The 23,616-nt window shown below is 40.0% G+C and overlaps 2 protein-coding genes and 1 long non-coding RNA gene across 5 annotated transcripts in view; 1 reads left to right on the top strand and 2 right to left on the bottom strand.

Moving 5' to 3' along the window:
- The window catches only part of Arl13b (ADP ribosylation factor like GTPase 13B), a 58,916-nt gene extending 52,804 nt beyond the window's left edge, over window positions 1-6,112 (bottom strand). For all 3 annotated transcript variants that reach the window (XM_050149018.1, XM_050149020.1, XM_050149021.1), the window contains exon 1: window positions 5,768-6,112. In XM_050149018.1, coding sequence (XP_050004975.1) covers window positions 5,768-5,826 — 59 coding nt within the window. In that variant the 5' untranslated portion in view covers window positions 5,827-6,112. The remainder of the gene's footprint in view (window positions 1-5,767) is intronic.
- Window positions 6,113-7,466: 1,354 nt separating this feature from the next.
- On the bottom strand, window positions 7,467-11,696 carry LOC126505777 (uncharacterized). The gene is made up of 3 exons (XR_007592978.1): window positions 11,199-11,696; window positions 10,827-11,000; window positions 7,467-8,288 (listed from the first exon to the last, which is right to left on the bottom strand). It is a non-coding gene; the product is annotated as an uncharacterized lncRNA (long non-coding RNA).
- A 634-nt stretch (window positions 11,697-12,330) lies between these two features.
- Pros1 (protein S) overlaps window positions 12,331-23,616 on the top strand; it is a 70,473-nt gene continuing 59,187 nt past the window's right edge. Inside the window, exon 1 of the mRNA XM_050149017.1 lies at window positions 12,331-12,495. Coding sequence (XP_050004974.1) covers window positions 12,420-12,495 — 76 coding nt within the window. The 5' untranslated portion in view covers window positions 12,331-12,419. The remainder of the gene's footprint in view (window positions 12,496-23,616) is intronic.

Raw genomic sequence — 23,616 nt, 5'->3', positions numbered from 1 at the left:
ATGTCTCTTGTACTTCTTTTTAACTCCAAAATCCCACTATTTTTATTATGCATAATCAAGTAGGCAGATAAAATGAATGTCAGGCATTCTAATTTAGCATACAGTATGCTAGATAATCCTTGCTAATCTGTATGTAAAGCTTAATTAGAAATTAAGAACTCAGCAACTTCTATAAATGGCCTAGATTTATTTACATTCAATTGGACAAAAAAATGTGGTTGCAGGGATATATTTCCTCCATGGAAAACGAACACAGCATAAATAACAAACCATGTCATCATCAGCTTTACAGACACTCCGCCAGTGTGCAGAAGCAATGAGATGCATTCTGCAAGCTACCTAGAGCTCTTCTTTCTGGATGGGTTAGCCAGCGGTAAACACTTGAAATAAAGCTCTGACAGACTGATATGCTAAAATCGATATTGGAGAGAAACTGTTTTCAAATGGCAAGGACCTGTGGGAGAAGTGATGGGAGATGAATAGCATGCAGGACATGTAAGGATAAACAACCTGTATCTTTGAGACTAACACTTACGTGTGATCCTAAGGGGTAATACCTGAAAACCTTGAGATACCTCTATTGTCTGATTTAAAATAGCAGCTGTTTGTTATTTTATATTACTTCTGTTTTCAAGATGCTTTTAGTTAGTCTTACTTTTCTGATTTTAAGTGGGCCTTTCTTGGCATTGGAATCACAGAAAGCATAGGTATATGTCTTTAAACACCAATAAAATAAAATGCCTCTCTTGTTCTGAACCTGCCTGTCTCATTCATGTCCTAAGGAGCATCAGTCTAAGGTTGCGAAGTATGGAATCTGAACACAAACTGAAGGCCAAGATACCACACTGCCCTCCCATTTTACTCACCCAAGGTATCTGTAGCCCCAGAGTCAGTGTCTTGAATCAAAGGCAACCTCTGAGTCCTTATTATTGAAGTGCGACCCATTATGTGGGAACACATGCAGAGTAAAATCTCTTACATATAAGCTAGAAATGGAGAAGGAAGAGGGGGCCTTGGGTCCCACAACTTTCTTTGAGGTCACATCCCTAGTGACCTAACTTCCTTCTACGAAGGATACAAATTCATCTCTAGAATTTGACTATCTTCCAATCCCAACATGTTAGGGAAGAAGACTTAACATGTAAACCACTGTGGGGCATTCAATCAAACCACAGCATGTGACTGACTGTGCTCTAAAATTACCAGTAAGTTTTCTACTGCACGTCCCAACAGTATAGTGAAAGTATCAACCCGCTCCGCCAGGCCTGGGTGTGACGCATCTGACTCACGTCAAGCATTTATTGAGCATATCCATGCTGCAAATCCTAACCCTCCATTAGTTATCTGTTAACCTGACTGGTTTTGTTCAAGTCATCCTCATTTTACTTAATAAAAGTAAGTCCCCAAATGGTAGGGTATCCATACTGGTCATATTATTACAGTGCATTGCTATAACTGGCCAATCTTATTATTAGTTATAATTGTTAAGGTCTTACTGTGCCAAATCTACAAGTTAAAGCTCAGTGTGTGTGTGTGTGTGTGTGTGTGTGTGTGTGTGTGTGTGTGTATCACATTTGGTATTATTCAGCTTTAGGCATCACTAGGGATCTCTGAAAGTGCCCCTTAAAAATATGTGAGAACTATTCTATCAAACACGGAGCCCACCAGGACATAGCGACATAGGACAACAAAACATAACTCAGTATAAAGGATGACTTTTCTGATTTTGATAAGAGAAAGACAAAACGAATCTGCTAATATGAAATACAAATGAAACAACAGAAACTTGTGGCATGGAAATGAGACTAGTTCAAGCTCAGTTGCGAATGTGCTGAGACTGAGAATTCTGTAAAGGATCGGCCTCTCTATACCAGGAATATGTTCCACATGTAACAGAAATGCTAACACAACATCTGACTTGTTCCATCGTGAGGACATAGCACAGAAAAGAGAATCTTGGGGAAAGCTAGGAAGACAGGTAGAGAAAAGCAAACTGGTGATGTAAGATAAAGGAAGCAGGCAATAGAAAAGGGAAAAAAAAACACTGAGAATTTTAAGAAATGGTCTTAAACATCTAAAGATGATATGAACCCATTTAAGGCAAGAGTCAAAAGGAATTAATTGCAATTACCATGAAGCAACTAGTATAACTCTTAAAGGGATAGGACAATAGTTAAACAGGGAGTTACAGAATGCATGAGAGAGGAGGAAGTAGGGACAGCACCATAGCCCACTGTGAACTGAGAAGCCCAGGATGAAAAGAAAAGGAAAGATACTAGTAGCTGCAAGGACAGAGGGTTGTAGAGGGTGGCAGACCAAAAAAATGCCTTCCAAGGATGTCCACAATCGGTGCACATGCTACTTGACATGCAGGGAATCTGGGGTGTGATTAATGAGGAGGAGCTCATCTTGGACTGTACAAGTAGATGCAATGTAATGGACAAGGATCTGTACAAGAAAGTTTTAGCATACTGTTGTGACTGGCTATGCTACGAGCCTTGAAGGAGGAAGAACAGCACCATGAACCAAGGAACCCAGGTGGTCTCTAGAGGCTGGAAAGGGCAAACGAGAGTGGATTCTTCCCCTAGAGCTTCTAGACCAGCAGACTATTTTAACTTCCGATCTCAGAATGTAATGATAATAACGTCATATTGTTTCACGTTACTACACTTACAGTGATGTGCTAGCGCATCTATGGGAAGCCGATGGCTGAGTTTGGGTTGGTTAGGCAAGAAAAGCCTGAAAACGCATTCTAAGAAGGATGTAAGAGAAACTCGGAAGACTAAGGAGAAAAGTGACTTCGGTTCTCATATATTCTTATAGCTCACAAGCCCCCTGTGAGGTATATATAAAGTATACTGATCTAAGCAATTAAGAATTGTCTGGATGTCAACAACTAAATCAAGGAAATGGAAGACAGAGCACAGGTCAAAGAACTAATCTTGGAAAAACAAATTTCTCTTTCAAGAAAATAAGAAGAAAAGGTCAAGCTAGGTCCTGATAAACAAAGGCTGTTGACAGAGGAGGATAAATTCCTACACAATGTCTATCAGGGTTGGGGGGAGGTAGTTTGCTGAGTGAAAGTTGATGCCATTGTGATGACAATTCTTCATTGTCAGCTGGACTGGATTTGGAATCACCTAGGAGACACACCACTGAGAGTGTCCCTGACGGGATTTAACAGAGGAGGGAAGCTCCATCCTGAAAATGAATGGAGCCATGCAGACTAAATAAAAAGGTAAAGGAGAAAAGCAGCTGAACTACGCATTCTCCTGTTACTAAGTCCTGGCTGCAGGTTCCCACCCACAACTCTGACTGTCCACCTCGCTGCAATGGACAACGTTTTCTTAAAACTGAGGCCCAGATAAATCCTTCTTGTCAGGATTTGCTTTGGTCAGATTTTGGCGGCAGGAATGAGAAAAGCAACCTCACAGCCATGCTTCTAATACTTGCGCTCTTAGAGTGTTGTGAGATAGAAATAGCCAACAATTCGACAGGAGAAAACGCTAAGACTTCTAGGATTCCCATTCCAATCTATTAAAGTCAAGCACCCAACTGAGAAGCCTGGAAGACAATGCGTTAACCATGTGGTCAAGATGAACCTTTCCAGCAATAAAACCCACTAGCACGACAAACCCCTTGATGATTACTGTGAAATGGGTACTGTAGAGTACGTGGCTGTGATGAACGATATACTGTCTCTGCATTCTTCCTCCAAAAGCACTACATCACTCAAATTACAAGGAATTAAGAAGCAAATTGAGTTCTCTGCAAACAGCCACAGCTTCCACCTTAGAGTCCCTAAGCAGTACTATTCAAAGAGACCTTAAAAATGGCAACCCTTATGGACTGAGAAAGGTGGAAAAATCAGAGCAAATAAAATGTGGGCTCCTAGACTAGATCTTACCCACACACACCAAACTAAAAATTATTACAAGTAGGCTCACATTTTAGTTAACACTATTATACTGTTTTTTTTTTTGTTTTCATCATTGTACTGTATCTCAAAATAAAAATTAAATGTACTATATGGCTTCTATTGGGGCAAGTCACTTGTCAGTGCATCTAGCACTATAGTTAATTTGAGATTGATTTACATGGCTTGAAATCCTAGGTTCATGTTCTGACTTGTATGAAGTATGGTTTAAAAACTGGCTGGGTTCCCGGCCCTCATTACTAAGCCAGACTGGTGCCTTAATGCTGAGTCTCAGCCTTTCGCCTGGTACATAGCAAACAAATCTAATACACTCAATGGGTTGTGGTTACCATTAGACAAATGAACAAATGAGTTTCATGAAAAAAACTTCCTTGTGAAGAGTAGAGTCTATTAGAAAAGCCAACAGAACCTCTGAGCATATTCTGAATATTAATAATCATTACATTTGCAAAGATATTTTCAGAAAATATTAAAGAATCTCAACATCAAGCAGCATATCTAAAACTTAAAAAATAAACAGGAAGCATAAGTATATTAAAAAGCAATTTTTCATGGATTAGTGTAAGTCATAAAAGCAAAGCTCTGATTCATGCTCTAATACTCTCCTAAAAAGTTCATTCTCTAAAAGCAGAGGCATGTATGAATGGGCGTATATTTTGACTTTCAAGTCTCAGTAGAAGCTGTAAAACCACCAGAGTAAGATTGAAGCCTATCCTATAAACACACCTTCGGTTCTTAGAGGGGATCCTATCACTTACACTTGAAACATTCAAACCCAAAGTCAACGAGTGGGAAAGAATGCCAAAAGTTCTGTTTAAAGCAAATTTCTTTCCCATATACAGACATGTGTTTTCCTATAAATGTGTGACTGTGATGTGTTGCTTTTTAGGTGCATACTTTAATAGAATGCTCATCTTTACAATAAATATAGATTTGTGGAGTTTTGGATTTTTAAAAAAAGCACTTAGCTCAATTTTGCCTGTGGTCTAATTCCAAAGCAGAGCTACGAAAAGCCAATAGTTACAATGTAAAACACACTGTGTAGTCTGGGCTTCTAGGTTTCAGAAGCATTAGCCTCACTGACTTCACCCTCACACAGTGCCGGGTACATGTCACTTTCTTGACAGTATTTACTGAATGAACAACCAAGGACCATGCACGGAAGAGTAACACTTGTACTTATGCAAAGTGAATCATGAAGCAAGAGACTTTTCAATTAGAAGGTTATACTAGAGTGTGCATGAAAACAGCAGCTAAATTACTGCTGAGAAAACACTACTCTTCTCACACTCTAATTGGATCCAACACTTCTTAGGCACAGATCTTATCCTCATTTAATAAATAAGGAAGATGGGCCAAATGTGGTTGAATCATATAATTAGTAAGGAGTAGAGCCAAATAGCCAAACAAAATAGTGTGCGGTTGTGCTTTCAGATGCGTACAGGAGAGATGAGACAGAAAGAGCGGCAACAGGGATGTGTTTATTAGGAAAACTGTAGTTCAAACCTCTCTTTAAGAACTTTCCCATTACAAAACGTTTTCAAGAAAATCACAATGGATAGTTCTTCCTTCTCTTTCCACAGACACGCTCATGCACTCATCTTTCTAAGAAACAGTTTAAAATATAAGTCTACGCCATGGGTCAAAACTTTGTCAAGCAGACAAGGGGCTACAGTCTAGGCTACCAGTCCAGGAATGGTCCATCCGGAAGGGTAGCATCCCCTAGACCGGGCCGACTCCTCCCACGCCTAGGGAAGAGGCGACGCCGGCCCGGCCCAGGGGCGCGGTCGTCCCCATCCCTCTGGGCGGCGGGCCCGCGCCCCAGCCTACCTGACGGGCTCTCGCCACCGCTTGAACAAGTCGCAGCAGTTGGCCATCAGACTGAACATCCCAGGTCTCTCCTCCCGCCACCTCCCATCCGAGCCACAGGCGGGAAAGGGCCCCGAGCTCCCCGGCCCGGCTCAGGGGCCCCACGCCGCCAGGCTCCCCTAGGGTAGATTGGCCGGGAGGACAGACCGGGAGGGCGGTGACCCGGACCGATCCCAGAGTTCGGCCCTAACCACGTCGGCCCGCCGCCCCGGGACAGCCTGAAGGCAGGTTCAGCGGCACCGGCGCGGCGGTGGCGGGACTCCAAAGAAAACCCCCGCGTCGACGTGCTGACGTTCCAGCATCTCGGAAGACCCGCCTTCGGAACCGCCCACACCGCGCTTCTCCAATCAGAGGCCGACAACCTCCGTTCGGGGCTTCTGAGCGGCTGAAGACTTCCTTGCTCCCCGCCCCCTGTCAAAGGGCGGAAAGAGGAAGTGGGCGTGGTCTAGACGAATAAGGAGGAGCTCGCGGAAGCAGGATCTGGTAACTAGGCAACCGGAGCGTCCGTAGATAAATCCAGGGTTCCCGGAGAGATCTCACCCAGGTCCTGACTATATACCCAATGGAAATGCATTGCCTGTCAAACTTTTTGCATCCCCCTTCATCTCCAGTAACTCAAATGAGATCCAAAAAGCTCTGCTCGTCTGCGTGCTTTTGTTTTGTTTTGTTCTGTTTTGTTCTGCAGTGGGGATGGTGATCCTCTGGGGCTCAGGTCTACTCAGGCTGAAGAATTCAGGAGCAATACACCGAGGCAATTATAAATTAAAGACACACGGGGAAAACTCGTTTGCTGAGCTGTTTCAACAGTTCAAATGGAAATGCTATTTTAATCTGATGTTTATCGCTGTTATGTAAAAAAAAAGTGAACAATAATTATATTTCTTGTAAGAAGGGGTTGCAATTACAAGAGCAACATGTCCTTGTTGTAGAATGTGCAAACATAGAAGGAACTAAATGAAAACGTTGTGCACTTTCCACTCAAAAATAAGGAGAGGTAATAATTTAATGTATTTTTTTGAGGAACTTTTTAGCTATCTAGAATCACGGTCATTTGATATTTGAATTTTGAGATTGTGAATGTGCTGGCTCTTTTGCAATGCTTTTTTTAAAAAGAGGTATTTAATGTATGTGTTTCTAATACTTATTGAGGAAAAATTAATATACATTTTTGAAAAGCAAGCAATAACATGTAGAGCCATGTTTATTCAACTTCTGACTAAAGGATAGATGAAAGATAGATAATAAAGACATTTCAAATCATAGAAGAGAGCACTGGGAATTCACAGTGTAAGGGAAACTGGCAGTGTACAACCAAGTTAGACTGGGTTTTTTAAGCAGTTCTTTTCTCATTCATGAGCTTGCCGACTCTGAACCTCTGTAGACCTTCTGTAAGATGGGATTGAAAACACACCAGTTCACAAGGTTCCTGAGATGGTGAGATAGAGTTCAATGCAGCCTCTGATAGATAATAGCAGGTTTTAGACTTACTGTCACGTGTCTCACGAGCATTTGTATTACACCATAGCTACCTATCTGAATATCCATGGAGTGGGGTGGAAGTTCAGGGAAGCATAAGGAAAGGGTCTTCATTAACAATCACTGGGGTTAACAAGTTTTTTTTATTTGTTTGTTTTTTACTAATTTTCACAATCCACCCTCTGTAACTTGTGGTTCAACAACTTTACAGAGCACTGTTGTCGAAGTTCATTCTTTCAATCATTCTATGACGTCAAACCATGCTAAACAAAATTATATCGTCCAAATTCTTCTCTCTTCCCTACCTATCCCCTTCTGTCTTACTCCCTCCCACTTGCCTCTGTCATCCTCCCCTCTTAGATGTTTCATTTAAACAGAATGAAACATAAAGCACATGAGCTGGGCCTTTTTTTTTTCTGCCAAGGCTGGCTTTGGGATTGATGACTCTAACAAAGTTCACCTGTGCTGTTCTTTCAATGACAATTTTATAACTCTTCAAAGAAATGTTGTGATAGATCTCAACACAGTAAGATTTGTTTCACATCAGCACTTCCTGTTCCTTGACCTTGTTGACCAACCCGGAAGTTCAAGAGGATGCTGGACTCTAAATGCTTATAGTTTTTCTTGTTCCTATAACTGATGTGGCCCTTGAATCTTCTTCATACCCTGGTGTGGAGACTTCGGGGTTCCCAACGGTTGAGTTTAATTTTGACCTATCCATCTGAATAGTACTGGATGTTGTTTTTGATCCTCTATTTACAATCTTGGGCTTCACAAGGGGCCATAGGAGAGCCCTCATGCTGAGGAAGAGATCCAGACACTGTGGGGGAAGAAGCAGCTCTTTTGCATCTCTCAACTCACTTACTACAGTTAAGACTTCTAAAACTCGTTCTGGTCTCCTCTTGAGCTTTCACAGTTTTATATTATCCTGTTTCTCTTCTCTGCCTGGTAATTCTTCCTTTGTCTTCATATGTTTTCTAGGAGCTTGTCCTAATCTTCTGCTTTCCTTTTAAAAAAAAAAAAGAATATGTGTAAGTATCCCTTCTGTGCCTGAAGAAGCTTGTTATGTGCATGCGTCTTTGGAGTTTCGAGAAGCATATTTGGTACCACCTGTTTTAAAACTAAATTCTGGTAGTAATTTCTACTGCCAGGAAGTAGTCAGTCATCATCTATGGAATTTGACCCTAAGTTTTTCACTGCCTTAAGTGGTTTGATGGACAGGGGAAATACTAATCATTTCTTGTTCCCTTCTCTTTACAAGCACACAAGAAAGCTATTCTTACCTTATAGAATCAAGCACACTAAGTATCTTCTTGTGCCCAGTTGAATGGTGAGGAGAATGTCAATATTTAATGACTGTACTTGACAGCCAGGGCAATGATCCCTGTTCCCCCTTTCTATGTGAATAGTTTTAAGAGTCTATGTTAGCATGTCATGCCAACATATGGTGAGCCTCTGCCTGGAAAGGCATGCATATTTCAATTTCCCGTGACCAAGAAATAAATCACCACATTTTTGTGGCTCTTTTACCACAATGAATGAGCAAAACAGTCCTTCCTGCTATCGTTCTAAATAATACCCTTAAACTGGGTGTGGTGTTACATTCCCTTAATCTTAGCACCCAGGAAACAGAGGCAAGTAGATCTCTATGAATCTGAGGTCAGTTCAGTCTACATAGAGAATTCCAGGTCATCCAGGAGTGCATAGTGAGATTCTACCAATTAAAAAAAAAAGGAAAGAAGGAAGGAAAAATGTCTGGTGGTGACCCTACAGCCTAGTGGTAAAGAAGTTCCCTAGTATGTGTGGGTCAGAGTTCAATGTTTAGTACTGCTAAAAAGTAAGCAAACAAAACTACAATCACAAAGAAAGAGTCACATGTTCACCCATCATACCACCATATATCAATCCCCAGGCTCAAACTGTTCAGTTGAATATCTATGGACTACTCAGTGTTCCAGACACTGGAAACAAAGCTGTAAATCAAACATCAAAAACATTCTGCCCTGATACATGTTATTGTTCAGAAAGAACAGTATATAGAAAGCATGATTAATGAAAATATTAGTTGCTTTATTAGTAAAATAATATGAAATATAGAAACTGTATAATTTAATATGGAAACAGGGTTATATAAGGAGTTCAACTTTGGACAAGTCTTGTTTGTATATAAGGAAGCATATCTATGTTGAAGGAGGCCACTTCTGGCTCCTGGCTGCCCAGAAACAAAATAACCATACGGAAACTGTATTAATTAAATCACTGCTTGGCCCATTAGCTCTAGCTTCTTATTGGCTAACTCTTGTGTAATTTAACCCATTTCTATTAATCTGTGTTTAGCCACGAGATTGTGGCTTACCAGTTAAAGGTCCGGTGTCTGTCTCTGGCGGGGCTACATGGTATCGCTCTGACTTCTTTCTTCCAGAAGACAGCCTAGCTTTCTCCACTGAATTCTATTCTTTCCTGTCATAGGCTCAAAGCAGTTCTTTATTCGTTAACTAATAAAAGCAACACATAGACAGAAGTACTTCCCACACCATACCTAAATCATATTCAACTGTATAATACTAGCCAAAGTGTTGATACTTAGAGCTGAAACCAGATATCAATATTGAATTAAAACTAGAGGGAGCTTATAAGTTTAAAACCCACATATTTTATCCAGAGATATATTCTTCAATTTTCTTATTCAGCATTTCAGATAGTATTCAAGTTTAACATTACAACAAAGAGGCAGTTGTTCCTCATGTGCACTGATATGGCAATGCAGTTCTGAAGCTAAAATGTTCATCCCTTTCAGGCAAAGAAAATGAAGTGTTTTTTTCTATTTTTCCATATCCTTGAAATGCCTTTATTTATTTAATGTTCCCTTCTCAGTCCCCCCCTCTCTCTTTTTCTCTGTTTAAACTGGAAATAATACTTTATGAAATGCTGCTGATTTTTTATTTATGAACTTCTCCCTCTGAGGGAAATTCTGAAATCTCAAAGTTGACAATGTCCCAAAAAAATTGTCCTCCAATAATGAAGAGATTTTCAAATGGAGTTTTTCATTGAAGACCGTGGCCTATGTGCATTTACATTCTAAATATTAAATATACTTAAAGCTTCCTTTAATATAACCCAAACAATTATGAGAGATTAGATTTATATTTGTTCTTGGACCACCTGGAGATGAGAATAAAATGGTAAACACATAGACCTGGTGAAGTCGAGGATTCACAAAGGAAAAAAGGTTTTCTTTTAAAGGAAGGGGGTCACAGACATACTAGATAATTCTTATTCTAGTAAACTGAAGAAATTATAATATGACATATATTTCAGTTAAACAGTTTTATTTGAAAATATGGACAGCTGAGTCCCAATATCTTCACAGCCATGGCAGTGTTGGCCTGCAGTTCCACTGGACCTTACGAAGACAAAGGAGTCATGACAGAAGCCAGAGAAAGATGTGGGATACTGGGTGTCTGGGGGACTGGGTTTCACCTTCCCAGAAATGAGCAGGAGGTGTGGAACTGAGAGTCCTGAAGCTATACGTGATGAAGCTCACCTATGGCCACAACCCAAGTTTGCAGATGTTTTCAACAATTGCTGGTGGCATAGGGGACATTTTAAACCACAGCAAATCAAATTCCAGCAGAAGTAGCAGGCTCTTTAGTGACTGTCTCAAATAAAATGTGAGTTCCCTCATGTGGAAAGGAAATTGTGTCCGTCAGCTTCTGTCCTAATGAAAACAAAACAAAACAAGATAAAAATAAAAATAACAACAAAATCTACCAGAGGATCAATGTAACGGAGAAAATGAATATTTTGGCTCACAGTTTTAGAGCCGTTCTATAACATAGCCTGTGGCTTGCAATGGCACAATGTACCATGGTAATGTTAGGACTGGAAGGAAGGAAGAAGCAAAAGGGTTGCTTACCTTGTGGTTACTGGTTACTTGGTTACTTTTTCTCTAAGGAAAAGGGAGGGGGAAACACATTTCCATATCACCACCTGTTAGTCCTCAGTCCTAATGTTTCTTTCACCAACACCAGCCATACAAAGATTGGTATAGTGTAAGAGTTCCCAAAAGAAAGAAAAAGGAAAAAAAAAAAAGAAAAAGGATCTGGAAATAATTTTTAAAATATGATTTTGCTTAGTAAGTTTCATTCACACGCCTAGGAAAAAAAACAATTGATGATTCATTTGGGCAGAAAATGAACAATAATATATATGCATTGAGAACTACTACTGACATGCTCTTATCGCTTCGTATTGCATCTATTGAAAGTCTCAGCTCGACACCATGGAAACCTCTTATCTCTGTATTACAGATGATGTGACTAGGACTCAAAAGGACAGGATCTTCTCTTAACTTTATGCAACAGTGGTAAGACCAAGTACTGTGCTTCGAACCCAAGTTCTGAGTTTCCAGTAGCAACCTAATGCCTGGTTCACAGGCATATGCAGGACCAAAACTGATGGTAATACATTAATACCGAAAAAAAAAAAAAAAGCTGTTTGGAGGAATTACACCATAGGTGATCAAAACATTCCATTTTCTTTTCTTCCCTTTACTACTGTTCCGGTCAGTCTTCTTCCTAAAGTCCAAATTGACTTCGGAGGAGTTCAGGTTGACATCCTGCCATCCTCCTGACTGACACAGTCTCCAGACATGGAAAGAAGGAGAGAAGAGGAAAGAGAGAAAGGGGGAGGGAAAGAGTGAGTGGAAAAAGGAAAGGGAGAGGGAGAGGGAAAAGGAGAGGGGGGAGCTAGGGAAGGAGAGAGGGTCTTTTCTTCACCATTGGAAAACTTCACTTTCTAAAGAAAAGAAGTAAATGCAGAACTGGAGACAGTGACAAAGGACCTCTGATAAGCTTTCCTTGGCCTCCGACCTCACTCTCCCCCTCCCAACCCCCCTTCACCCCGCACCCCCACCCCCAGCAGCGCAAAGCTTCCAGGAAATGTCCCAGTCACCGCTTCCCCTCCCGGGCTGGGGGCTGGGAGCGGGCGGTCCCCTTCGCCCCGGGCTGCTCCGCCTGCGCTCGGGCTGGGCCACAGCAGAGCTGGTAGAGCTGAGCCCAGACACACAGCTTCCCTTGGCCGAGCTCCGGCTCGGTCCCCGCTGTGCCTTCCGTGAGCCCGGGCCGCCCGCTCAGCAATGAGGGTCCTGAGCGCGCGCTCCGGGGTGCTGCTGGCATGTCTCGCCTTGGTGCTGCCAGCCTCGGAGACAAACTGTAAGTAATCCATACCTCCTGGCTTCTCCCTTTCCTACGTGCCCCGGCTAGTAGGATTTTCCACTAAGCTGCTCGCTGCCTCATAAGTTTCTAGTAAGTCCCCCACTGCTCAGAGAGTAGCCCGCAGGCTGGGTCTAGTTGAGGGTATAAAGGTGGGACAGGATCCCACCTTTTTGCCTTGTTTTGAGAATCATTGTCCCCCACAGGACTTGACGCAAGAACCTGGGTGACGCTAAGTGTCAAAGGAATTGGATGAGCACAGTCCTAAACATTGCTAGGAAAGCTAAGTCAACCCTTTGGTGCCCTTCCTTTTACAAAAGAGTGCCCCAGCCTGCACCCTCCCTTGCAGCTACCCTTCCTTTTGCAATTTCTGGACTTTGAACTTGATTGGCTTGTCTCACATTGACAAACTGTTTGAGGATTACTGTGGGTTTACATGTCATTCTCTAACCTTGATATCAGAAATGACTGCTGGATATTATCTTGTCCCGAGGATCGTTTTGTTCTCGACTGCTCCTCTTCTGAGGTGGTGGCAGGAATTCTTTGTACCTTATTTTTCTGATTCCTCTTCCCATTCCCAGATTCCAGGCAGCGTATCGAGTTTTCTCTTAGAAATATATAACGAACAACAAGGCTTTAGTACATTTTAATTGTCAATTAAATTGTTTTCAAAAGCTTAAATATGTTCATAATTAACAGTGCGTTCTTTTGCTCTTTTGTAGTCCCAGAAACTGGCAGGGGAGCAATAACTGTTTAACAAATACCATTTAGGCTACCAAGGGCACCAAAGAAACTTTTCAAAGATATAATTAAATGGGAGTTTGCTAGAATTCCAAGTTTTTATTAATTAACAAGGAAGAGAGCCAGATACTTTTAAAATTATAACTAACTTAAAGACCAGAATGTAATGTGTTCATTTTGTGTTGAAGATAAACAAGTTACAGTTATAAAACTTCACCAATCAAATCCCTATAACTAAGCTACATGTGACTGTATGCCTGCACGTGATCTATCTTGTTTATCAAGACTTTCAAATATTTTCAGATAGCAGCAGGGTGGGCGTGGCATATGCTTTTAATCTTAGCAAAGTCAGAGGCAAGCATATCTCTGAGTTCAAGGCCAGGCTGGTCTACATAGTGAGTTCCAGGATAACTGGGACTACCCAGAGAAACCCTATCTAGAAACCAAAACAAAACAAAACAAAATTTAGATAGCTGGTGTTTGGGAAAAGAGCAAGGGACCACACAGAAAACAGACAAGTTCATTCTACGAGGACATCACAGAAAGAATATTTGGCCCTATGATGACCATAACCTTCCTGGTTGTTGTCCGGTTTAAATCATCTCTGGTTTATTGGTGAAGAAACAGACACCCTAAGCTGTGACTTCTCCCAAAGATTTTCTTTTGGTGTCTTGTTTGTCATCAGGTTTCATTGTGGCACTGAGAATTAAATCCAGGGCTTTGTGCATACTTGGCAACCAAGCTAGATTCCAAACTTCCCAACTCCAGAAGACTGGAAATTTGAGCTATAATTAGATTTTTAAATATCTTACATATAATCGATTGTATGGTTCTAGAAATATTGTTATAATAAGGTGTCCTTTGCAGAAAGCAGATATTTTTGAGAGGGTGCTTAAAACACCGACAACAAATGCCAGCACCCTGCTCTGTTGTTCTGAATTACACTTCGCCTACAGTAGCCTTCTTGACCTTCCAAGTGATGGGATTGCTTGCATGTGCCACCATGCCTGACTGCAAGCTCTTCATTTAATAAGAAAGCAATCAAGTGACTATCCAAATGTATTTGCATGAATAAAAATCACAAATATATAAAAGTAAGAAATACATACACAGAGAGCCTTGTATTTTGATCTCCCATTTTGCATGCAGTTTGCTCATCACTCATGAGAGCTTGTGGTGAAAAGGGAAATGGGAAGAGGAGGATGTCTATTTTGGGTGGGCTAACTTGGCCTTATCCAGACTTCCCTTTCGGGTGGATGCAGTGTTCTCAGCACATATTGATTATTTCTACATGTTTTGTGCCCTCTGCTAGCTCTCCTCTTTGTCATGAGTTTATTTTTGTCTTTCTTTAAATTTCCTTTACTTCAGAATCTATACTGCTACACTAATGGAGTAATTTTCTCAAGGTTAATTTATATTTGGGGTTTGTGCTGCAAGAGTTAGCTTCTGATATAGCAATGGTGATAATAAAAAATACCATGAACTCTGTACCAGCAAGTACAGAGATATACTTCACATGGACATTTGATTGAAGTTTCATGTCTTTTTTGTATCTTCAGTGAACTACTAAAATATATAAGCTTTAAATAATAATATGAGAAGTCTATTTATATACATTAAATAATGCATTAAATAAATGCATTGTAAGATAGACACAACCATTGAGGTATGGGAACAGAATGGTATACTTCTGATCATAAATATATTGGTATAATACATATGTACATACATATATACATACATACGTGTGTGTGTGTGTTCTTTATCTGAGAGTCGCAATAATGAATCAGGAATGTCTTAGCCAGTTTTAGTCATTCTGACAAAAATACATGAGACAATCAACTAAAAGGAAAGGGTTTGTTTTGACTCATGGTTTTGAGGTTGCCATTCATGGGCACTTAGGGAGGGAGGCATGGTGTTAAGGCAGAACAATAAGGCAATAGATGAAGCATCATCAGGGAAGAAAAAGAAAGCTTATTTTTATGATACAGCACCTCCTCCCCAAACCCATGAAACTGAATTCAAGGCCTTGGGTGAATCATTTCGTGGTCCATTAATCCCCCAAAAGCCCACTTCAGATTACCTTCTTTTTAGGGATGAAGTGCTCAATGAATGAGCTTTTGTAGAACTTTTAGCATCTGGACTATAATCGCTTTCCTGGGCCTCAAAGGCTCATGTCAATCTCCGGATGCAGAAGGCATCAGAACACACTAGTCCAGCTTTTATGAGTGTTTGTTCTTACCAGTTCCATCATGGAGCAAAAGTCAAAGTTCCAAAGCATTTTCAGAGATTCAAGACAAAATCTTAGATAGAAACTTTGAGATCCAAGAAGAACAAGTTACGTACAACCAATACTCAAGTATGCATGGGCAAACACTCCTATGCTAAATGAGAAAAAAATTGTAAAACAGGGAGAGAGAATCCATGTAAAGAAGACCAAAAGCTTGCAGGACAAGCACTGAGTGCTATAGTTATCTGTCTGCCATCTGAGGCACATGATGTTATGATATGAGCCCTGAAGGCCACGCCCACAGCTGTATTGAATTCAGACCTTACGGTTATCTTCGTGAACAGGCTTTGCTTTGCTATCTGCAGCTTCCTTTGGAAGCTGTGCCATGTCACTGGCATCTCTGCTGTCCTGCTGTCACCAGGGTTGCTTTGACTTTGCTTTCACAGCTTCAGGACATTCTGCTTACAAAGCCTCAGCTGTGCTATAAGCTAAATTTTTCTTTGACATATCAATGGGACCCTGGCACTCCACACAGAAACAAAACAAAACAAAACAAAACAAGCAACCAAACAACAACAGCAGCAAAAAACCAAACCAAACCAAAACAAAACAAAACACAATACCACATGGATGAAATCAAGTTCCGCTAATGGCAAGATCAGTAGCCACCCTGGTCCCTTTGCATCATGACTACAGTGGATTCCTCGGTTATTGTGTGATTAAACAAGAAAAATATGGAGGAAATAATTTCTTAGCTGTGGGATCAGAACACCCGGGGATATTCTTCTCAAATGAAAGGTTTACATTTACCCACCTCTGAGCCCGTAACAGATGGGTATTCCAGATTCATGATATCACCTAAAGTTATCTTTCTAACTACCCGGGTACAAAGTGCTTGGATTATTTTTCATGATGCTACCCTCTTGAATGTCCCCATGAGCAGCAGCCCAACTCTATAGGCTTTTCTTTGCTGGTCAGACAGCAAATTTCTCAATTTGATTTTTTTTCTTCCTGAGTCTTACTGTAAATCTTGCTGAGATCAAACAGCAATTCTGAAGCCCCCATCCTGGATGCAGAGTTGCCTTGGAATTTCTTTCAAAGGACTAACTGGGGTTTCATTGCTAAGCCTCCCCTCACATACAGCTGCAAAATATGGGGAAAATTAGACAGGTTCTTTGCCAGAATATAGCACAAATGACCTTTAGTCCTGTTCCCAAAGCAGTCTTCACTTTCATGTGCAACCTCTCCACTGTGGAGAGGTTTTGAACATTTTAATCTTCTATGATTCTCCCATAATCGTCCATTAAGCTCCACTTACCATGTTGTACACCGTCTCTAGCCTGCTTCTCCAAATTATTTCACAGTGTTCTAACCTGTATAATTTATAATCACAGCACCAACCACAATCCCAGTGTCAAGTTTCTTGTATTCTTGCTATTATTGTGAAAAAATTCCCAAGAAAATTGACCAGGGCAAGGAAAGATTTGCTTGGGCTCATGATTTCAGACCTTTTAGTCTGTGGTCACTCACCCTTGTTTCTGGGCCTACAGTCATGGAAGGATGCTACATTGTTCACTTCTCCTCACTGAGGTTAGGAATCAAAAGGGAGAGCTCATTTCATATGCTGCTCCCAATCCATTACACTATGCATCCACCTATTGGTTAATTCAGTGATGAATCCAGAACCCTCTTTCACCAGCCACATACCAAAGACTCCACCATGAACACTGCTGCTTTGGGGACAGGAACTTTCACACTTGAGCTTTTCTGGTATACTTGAAGGCTAGACGTTAACAAGGAAGAATTCCGAGAAGGTTGGAAAAGTTACATTGATTGATCAGAAAGCTATGGAATGGTGTGTGGTCAGTCATGGGTAGGGACAGCAAAGACACGAGGCTTTGGTTGATGTATATAGTTAACAGACTGCCTTCAGATGACTAAGTTTACCTGTTTTCTCAAATTCCTAGGATAGCTTAATCAGTTCTTGGCTTAGTTTGACTCTGAAGTCCCATGATTGACAATTTGCATAGTGTCTTGCTCTTGTTTCTGTGCCTACAGTCATGGAAGGAGGCTATATTCTTCACATCGCTTCACTGAGGTTACACAGAGCATTGATAAGAAGATTCCCACAGGGAATGGCTACTGAGGCAGAAAAACAAATTGAAGAAAAGTCTACTTTGTAGTCATTTACTCTGTAACAGGCATCCATGGCCTTCTTTCCAAAGAAAGGCACACAATGGAACACAGGTAGTGACTTTAAGGCTTGCCTGGATCTCTCTTGCTTAGCAAATAGAGCTTGGTAATGATGCCATGGTAACCAATTTTCCATCATTCTTGCCCTCAGGAATTCTTACAGTTTTTTTTTTTTTTTTTTTTTTTTTTTTTTTTTTTTTTTTTTTTNTTTTTGTAGTAAGAGCAATTCTACACAGACTTACTGAGCCTATGCCTTCCTGCCTTCCTGCCTGTGGGTGATGCATCTATTCACTCCAAAAATAGTTCTGGCCCTCCAAACCCTGACTCATATGTTGCAAAAACATCATTTTACCTTGTTCACTGTCATGACTTGAGCACAATCTTTCTTTTCTCTCAGAGGTACTGAAGGACATGAAATGACGAAACATTATTCCTAGCTTTTATTAAAAGCTAGGTAGGAAAGATAGTAATTGTTCCTATGAAGGCATTCCTTCTAAGTCACCAGATTTCTGGGTGGGATAAAACCTAGTTGTAGAAAAACAAAGCAAAAATTTAAGAGCAAATCTTTGTTTGAGTGTCCCAGGCTTGTCAGATCAAAAGTGCCTCAAGTGATGTAACTTAAACTAAAGGGATGTATAGTCTTAGGAATCTGGAGTTTAAGTCTAAAATCAAGCCATTAACTTGGTTTCTTGCTTCTACAAGGTATGAAAGAAAACATGTTTCACCTTTGTCTTTAGTAACAGGTGGCCTGAGATGCCCCTTGCTTTTTTCTTAAAGTTTTCACATCTTTGTTCTGTACGTTTGCTTCTCTTCATCTAAATTTATTTTTAGAAAGAACATTACTGGGGCTGGAGAGATGGCTCAGTTGTTAAAGGCTAGGCTCACAACCAAAACTATGAGCTACTACTGGGGGTGGACTGTTGTCTCTGTGTCCTTATTTTGATTTGATCATCTGCTAAAACCCTATTTCCAAATCAGTAAATATTCACAGGAGCTGAAAGGTAGGACATCAGTAGTCACTAAACATCAACACATCACAGCTGCCTCCTTTTCTTTTTAACTCTAGACCTGAAGCTTTTAGCTGTAGCAAAGCTTCAATATCTAGTAATGATTTTTGGTTCTGAGTATATCACTGTCTTATTTTTTTTTGTCAAGTAGATTACAATGGGAAGTAGACATTTTAATTTTGTGATGTTACAGAGTTGCGCAAATATGATGTTTCACAAATAAATGACCTTGGTGATAACATAAGTAGGAGACATTTTAGAATCTTCTAATAATCACATCATTATCTGTTTCAGTAAAAATGAAAAGGAAAAACAGTAGATTAGAGGCTAGGGAATAGTCCTGTCTGAACATGGTTTTAACGTTCCCACAGCCATTTTCCATAATTTTCTGTACACTCGAATCACATTATCTATCTGTTCATCTGGAGTCTCTGGGATCCTCCTAGCTGCCAGTGAGATCTCCATTGAACAGTCTTTGTCTAGGAACACACTTTGTGTTGTTTCTTCTTCTTCTCTCTCTCTTTTTAATTGAAAATAGATTCTTCTCTCATTCAGTAGCCCTGATCACAGACGACAGTTTCCCCTCCCTTCACTCCTCCTAACTCTCCCTGTCTCCCCTGTTCCCCAGATCCGCTCCCTTCCTGTTTCCTTCAGAAGAGAGCAGTCCTCCAAGAGACAACAAGCAAACAAGTTACAGTAAAACAAGGCAAAAGCTTTCATCATGAGACTGAACAAGGCAACCCAACGGGAGGAAATGAGTTCTGAGAGTAGGCAAGAGTCAGAGAAACACCCGCCCCCCACTGTTAGAAGTCCCACAGAAACACCAAGCCAACAGTTATAAGCACATATGCAGAGGACTTGGTGCAGACCCATGTAGATTCGCCAACAGTCTCTGTGAGCCGTGAGCACTGCTTAGTTAATTGAGTTGGCCATGTTCTCCTGGTTTCCTCACTTGCTCTGACTCCTATAATCTTTCCTCCTAATTTGCCAAGGGGTTTCCTTATCTCTGAGGGGGGGGAACCTGTTAGAAACCTCCAATTTAGATTCCCTCTCCACATAGTATCTGGCTGTAGGCCTCTGCATCCATTCCCATCTACTCCTGGAAGAAGCAGTATCTAATAATATACAAAAAGTATATCAACTTTAATTTTTTAACTTTTTTCTAAGTTCTTTAATAATTTTAAACTATGTTTTGAAAAAATTATTTTTATTATACCAGGTATGGTAGCACATTCCTTTAATCCCAGCAATCAGTAAGCAGAGGCAGGCAGATCTCTTGAGTTTGAGGTTAGCTTGGTCTACATAGCAAGTTCCAGTACAGTCAGTACTACACAGAGACACTCTGGTTCAAAAAACAAACAAAAAATCATTTTATCAGTTCTTTGAGAATTTCATATATATTTACACACCTTTCCAAAGTCTTCTAAGATGACCCCACCCATTCACCTAACTTTTTGTTTCTTTTTTAAAAATGGAATCTGTTTTGTGCTATACATGCACTCTTATGTGTAAGGTCATCCACTGGAGTGTGGTCAACTTACCAGGGGCCATACCCTTGAGAATATCCTCTCCCTTTTCCAACAGGAAGAGTTGAAGTGGGCATGCATAAAGCCCCATCCCTAAGTAATAACTAGTTAGACAGTACTTGGACTCTCGATATTGGATCAATTAATCACTCCATTTAGCTAACTTCTAAGTATATAATAAGATCAATAAAAACCATGAAAAATTTCCCATTGATATTAGTGCTATTCCTTACTTAGAGGTAATGTTATACATTTCGAAAAGAAAAAGGAGAATACAGATATGATAGGATAAAAGCGTAGAATTTACTTTGAAAAGGAAAAAAGGGATGATATAGAAATGATAAGATAAAAAGGTAGATTACTGAATCTACTTTTAGAAAGCAACTACTAGTTTTAAATGCTCAACATTGGATTGAACTTTTGTATATTGATGTAAATTTGAGGTTAATTTTGTTATAACATGTTGTACATACATTTCTATTCTTTTTCCAGGGATTGTACCTATATAATTCATTTAACAGTGTGATGCAAGTTTATAGTTCTTGAAAAATTATTATTACCAACTGTTTAAAATAATAAGAAAATGCAGGTTAGTAGTTTAATCGCCTATTATAATCAAACTTGTAAGCATATTAGGTATGGTTTCAAGGTCAAACAGAGATATATTTTAAATGAGGTCATCTTCAGACACTTCAGATATCTACAGAATATGGCATTTAAGATGTTTTAATAACACAGGTCCTTTTCTCTTTCTTTCTTTTTTTTATGTCAATGAGACATTTCTGTTTCTTGCAGCACCAGTCTACTTCAGAGAAAATAATGGACATTGAAGAAACTTCAAGTGGAGTTTGCTATCTTTGTAGCAAAAGTAAGCCACTAGGCAAGAAAGTGCTCTTGCCTCAACTGCTGACAGTATGCTGTCCTAATAGAATAAGCAGGACACAAAAGAGAGTGATTGCCAGACCTTGCCCAGACAAGATGGGACAGTCCTGCAAAAACCCTGTTTCATAGAAAACTTTGACAGGTATTCTAGACCGGTAGCCAAAGATGGCTGCCTCAACATTGCAGAGGAACTTTGGGTGATTGTTCAGTCAACCAGTTGTTTCTGTCATTTCTCATCAAACAGTACAGGCAAGAGCAGTTTCTTGCCCAAATGGCTAAGCAACTCCATAAGGAACCTCTTTGATGCCCACCTTTTTCTTGAAGTAGATTGGTGCTGCCAGGAGCAGATCTGTCTCACTCTCAATACAGGACTTTGGACTCACCAAGATAGGATGGATATGGAATATTTTCTCTGAATTTGTTAAATGCAAATGGACCAGACATTGTTGATATATTTATTGCATAAATATATTGCATATAGTTATTGTACTTATAGTTTTTTGATATTAGTTAAAGCCTTCTTTTTTTCTGTTTTAGACAAAAGGGGGAAATGTAGTGACATTTCATTTTTATTTTAATAAGTAAAGCTTGCCTGAAGATCAGAGAGTAAAAGAGTCACATTGGTTAGCCATACAGACCAAGCAGTGGTGGCACACACCTTTAATCCCAGCAACCACACTAATTCACTATAGAAACCAAGCAGTAGTGGTGAACATCTTTAATTCCAGCAATAGAGAGGAATATAAAGTGGAATGAGACAGGCACTCACTCTTTTTTGGTCTGAGGATTTCTTAGAGGTAAGGCCTCTCTACTGGCTTGACTGCTTTGCTTTTCTGATCTTCAGGTTGAACCCCAATATCTATCTCTGGGTTTTTATTATTCACATTACAAATGGCCCCCAAAATTTGGCAAGAATTCTTGCATAAAGCCTGAGAAAGCTTTAAAATAAAAAGGATTCTAGATAGACAAGAACAGAGTCAAATTCAACTTCTTGGTAGCCATATTTTCTCCAGTAGGCTCTGTTTGCTAGTGGCAAGCAGAGGTGCCACTCCTTTAACAGAAGCTTCTTGACTCAGCACTAATGGCAAAAGCCTTTTATCTCTTTTAAGAGGCTCTGCCCCCAACATCTTAAATGGTGTTTATGGGCATTCAGTATCAGGCTTCTTGATGGTGGTATGGACCTAGAAACTCCATGGAGTCATGCCGATACACATGGCTCCCAGCAATACCTCAGCCATGAAGCTAAACTCTCAAAAAACTAAGGAATTGTTGTAGCCAGTAACCACAGTTGCAGCTTAAATCCTAGCCATATTGCTTACCAGATTAAAGACTCATACAGTCTGCAAAGGATAGAGATAGACAGTAAAGACAGATTCAGATAAAAAAAAAACCTCTAAATGGTATACAGTGTGTTAAAAAAATATATGCAGGCTTATATTGGTTTAATAAAATGCTGAATGGCCAGTAGCCAGGCTGGAAGTATAGGTGGGTCAACCAGACTAGGAGAATTATGGAAAGAGGAAAGACAAAGACACAGTCACCAGCCAAATGTAGAGGGAACACGATGAAAATGCCTCACTGAGAAAAGGTACCAAGGCACAAGGCTAAACATAGATAAGACTTATGCATTAATTTAAGTTCTAAGAGCTAGTTAATAATAAGCCTGAGCTAATAGGCCAAACAGTGACTGTCTTTTGTCTCCAATGTTATTTTTATATTTTATTGTGTGTGTGAAAGAGAGAGAGAGGGAGGGAGGAGAAAGAGAGAGAGAGAGAGAGAGAGAGAGAGAGAGAGAGTTTGTTCTCTCCTCTCTTGTCCTTACATGGGTTGTGGGGATAATAAATACTCAGGTAGTTAAATTTGCATGGCAGGTATCTTTACTTACTAAAACATTCTATTAGCTCTGTGCCTGTTTTTGTAATTGACTTTTTAGAGTTAATAAACTCCAAACCACTAAGAATTGAAAATTTCAAGATGATTTGGAGATTTTAGAATTAATGTATTCCATAGCCAATCTTTTCCTAAGAGAAGGCTTTAGAATTTTAAACTAACGTCTGTAAAAAGTATCTGCAATATGCACCTGTGTTCTTTATTTAATTCTAAAAACTCAAGGGTTATGATAAAAGAAAAAGCACATAGCAAATCACATAAAATCTGGGTGTTGTATAACTCTCCCATCTTACAGCATTAGGTACACGTGACCTCCAAAATACTTACAATAAGGAGAGCAGTGTAGAAGATTCTCTGCCTTAGTGAAGAAGTAGCAAGGCTCACTTTTACTTACTGTTCAAACAGTTTGAAGGCAAGAGAGTTCAAGGTATATCCCATGAACTTTGTCCACTATCTCTGTCAGATTCATTTTTTCTCTAAGGTTAAAATAAATGCTTTTTCACATAAGGGAAGTAAGAACACTCATTGCTTATTTAACTTTTGCCAATTTTTCATACAAAGTGTGTAGCTATGTAAATGTATTAAAGAGTTCTACAATAGCCCAGAATGGAGTATAACAAAGGTTTATTTATTGGGGGATAAAACTCATAGT

This window comes from Alexandromys fortis, unplaced genomic scaffold (assembly GCF_014885135.2).
Source record: "Alexandromys fortis isolate MF-2015 unplaced genomic scaffold, M_Fortis_MF-2015_v1.1 scaffold_4, whole genome shotgun sequence".
NCBI lineage: Eukaryota > Metazoa > Chordata > Mammalia > Rodentia > Cricetidae > Alexandromys > Alexandromys fortis.
The sequence above is the reverse complement of the archived record's forward strand: the minus strand, read 5'-3'. Positions and strand labels throughout refer to the sequence as shown.